A 1,939-nucleotide genomic window follows, 5' to 3' on the forward strand; every position below is an offset into this window, starting at 1 on the left:
TTAAAATCCTCCTCTCAACCGCAACACCAGATGCAAAGTTGATTCCTTTTGAATGTTGTAATCTGACAATGTCCGCGAATCGTCAAGTTGCTTTCCAGCAAAAATTAATCGCTGTTGATCAGGCGGAATCCCTTCTTTATCATGAATTTTCGTTTTCACGCTTTCAATGGTATCGTTTGGCTCTACTTCGAGAGAAATATTTTTTCCTGTCAAAGTTTTTACAAAAATTTGCATACCACCTCTAAGTCGAAGCACTAAGTGTAATGTGGATTCTTTCTGGATATTGTAGTCTGACAAAGTTCTAGAATCTTCTAACTGTTTTCCAGCAAAAATTAATCGCTGTTGGTCTGGCGGAATCCCTTCTTTGTCCTGAATTTTCATCTTTACACTCTCAATAGTGTCGTTGGGTTCGACTTCCAAAGATATATTTTTTCCTGTTAAGGTCTTTACAAAAATTTGTATACCTCCTCTAAGCCGTAGCACTAAGTGTAACGTCGATTCTTTCTGGATATTGTAATCTGACAAAGTTCTAGAATCTTCTAATTGTTTTCCAGCAAAAATTAATCGTTGTTGATCAGGCGGAATTCCTTCCTTGTCCTGAATTTTCGTTTTCACATTTTCAATTGTGTCAGTGGGTTCTACTTCAAGCGAAATATTTTTTCCTGTTAATGTTTTTACAAATATCTGCATACCTCCTACCAGTAAATATCGAAGGTGCAGCGAAATATCGTTTTTATCAGACACATGCTTCAGCATGCAGCTTTCAGCTATTCTCATATTATTGAATGTTAAACTAAATTTACAATCCTTTTTTTTTTCCTTTTTGATACTATTTATAACGTCCTTTACCTGGCAGTCTGCGTCAAAATCCGCCGCAAATACGCATTCATCATTTGCCAAGACTTGGATTTGCTTTATATTCAAATTAACCATGTGTAAATTGGAATCTGATCAATATTAAATAATCTTGAAAATTAAATGGTTTTCTCTGTTTGAAATATTTATAATAAAAATAGATCTCGCCTGGTAAAACTGCTCGCTACAACTGAACACACAGATCGAATAATTATATTTTTATTTTAACAATTATGTGCGGAAAATTACAATTATCAGCCCAAAAATAATTTATTTATAATTACGGCAAAATTGCTCAAAACTTCGCGTCCTACAGCATATTATTAATTATATTTTATCTTGAAATATAATATAATGTTTTAATTTATAAGTTATATTATCGCCTATTTTGAAGCAACACAAAAAATAGTTATAACTTATTGAATGCTCGTGTCTTTAAAGTTTTTTACTAAATGTCAGATGAAGCAAAAATAGTTTTTCCAGGCGATTGTGAACATTGTGACATACTTTCGATAATTCTGCCAAAACCCATCATTAAAAAAGTCTCTTTTTTAACAATTGGTCATGAGTATTTTCCAAAACTACATGATGTTATCATAGGAGTTGTCTCGCAGAAAACTACTGACGCGTACTTGTTGGACATTAATTACTCATCTCCAGCGTTGCTCCCTTTCAATGCTTTTTCCAGAGCGACAAAGCAGCACTACCCTAAGTTGAAACAAGGGGATGTTGTGATGTGTGGAGTTTCTTTTTGTGTCAATAAATTACAATTACAGGTTTCATGCTGCACTAGCGGTGAATCTGTTGGTTGGGACACTGGAGAAACATATCTAGGCCCGCTTGAAAACGGAGTGTTGAAATACATAGGCTTAATTAACTGCAAAATGTTGTTGTCGGAGAATTGTACAATTTTGTTCTTGCTCATCAAGCGGTTTGAATTTACACTCAGCATAGGCATGAATGGGTACATTTATGTCACAGCTCCAACGCTGTTTAAAATCAAAGAAATCGTTTATTTAATTGAAACCGGACTCAAATTTGAATCGCTTAAACAACTAACGGCGTTCATGGATGATTATTTTAG

The 1,939-nt window shown here is 34.2% G+C and overlaps 1 protein-coding gene across 1 annotated transcript; it reads right to left on the minus strand.

The window, feature by feature from the left end:
• Positions 1 to 735, minus strand: LOC142597967 (polyubiquitin-B). The gene has a single exon (XM_075734965.1). The coding sequence runs from the start codon at positions 688 to 690 to the stop codon at positions 1 to 3; it is 690 nt and encodes a 229-aa protein (XP_075591080.1). The 5' UTR covers positions 691 to 735.
• Between the last annotated feature and the right edge of the window lie 1,204 nt (positions 736 to 1,939).

This window comes from Dermatophagoides farinae, unplaced genomic scaffold (genome assembly GCF_024713945.1).
Source record: "Dermatophagoides farinae isolate YC_2012a unplaced genomic scaffold, ASM2471394v1 contig2, whole genome shotgun sequence".
Lineage (NCBI taxonomy): Eukaryota > Metazoa > Arthropoda > Arachnida > Sarcoptiformes > Pyroglyphidae > Dermatophagoides > Dermatophagoides farinae.

Bases quoted from the DNA above. Each gene is read 5' to 3' on its own strand.
- LOC142597967 (XM_075734965.1), bottom strand. From the start codon at position 690: ATGCAGATATTTGTAAAAACATTAACAGGAAAAAATATTTCGCTTGAA.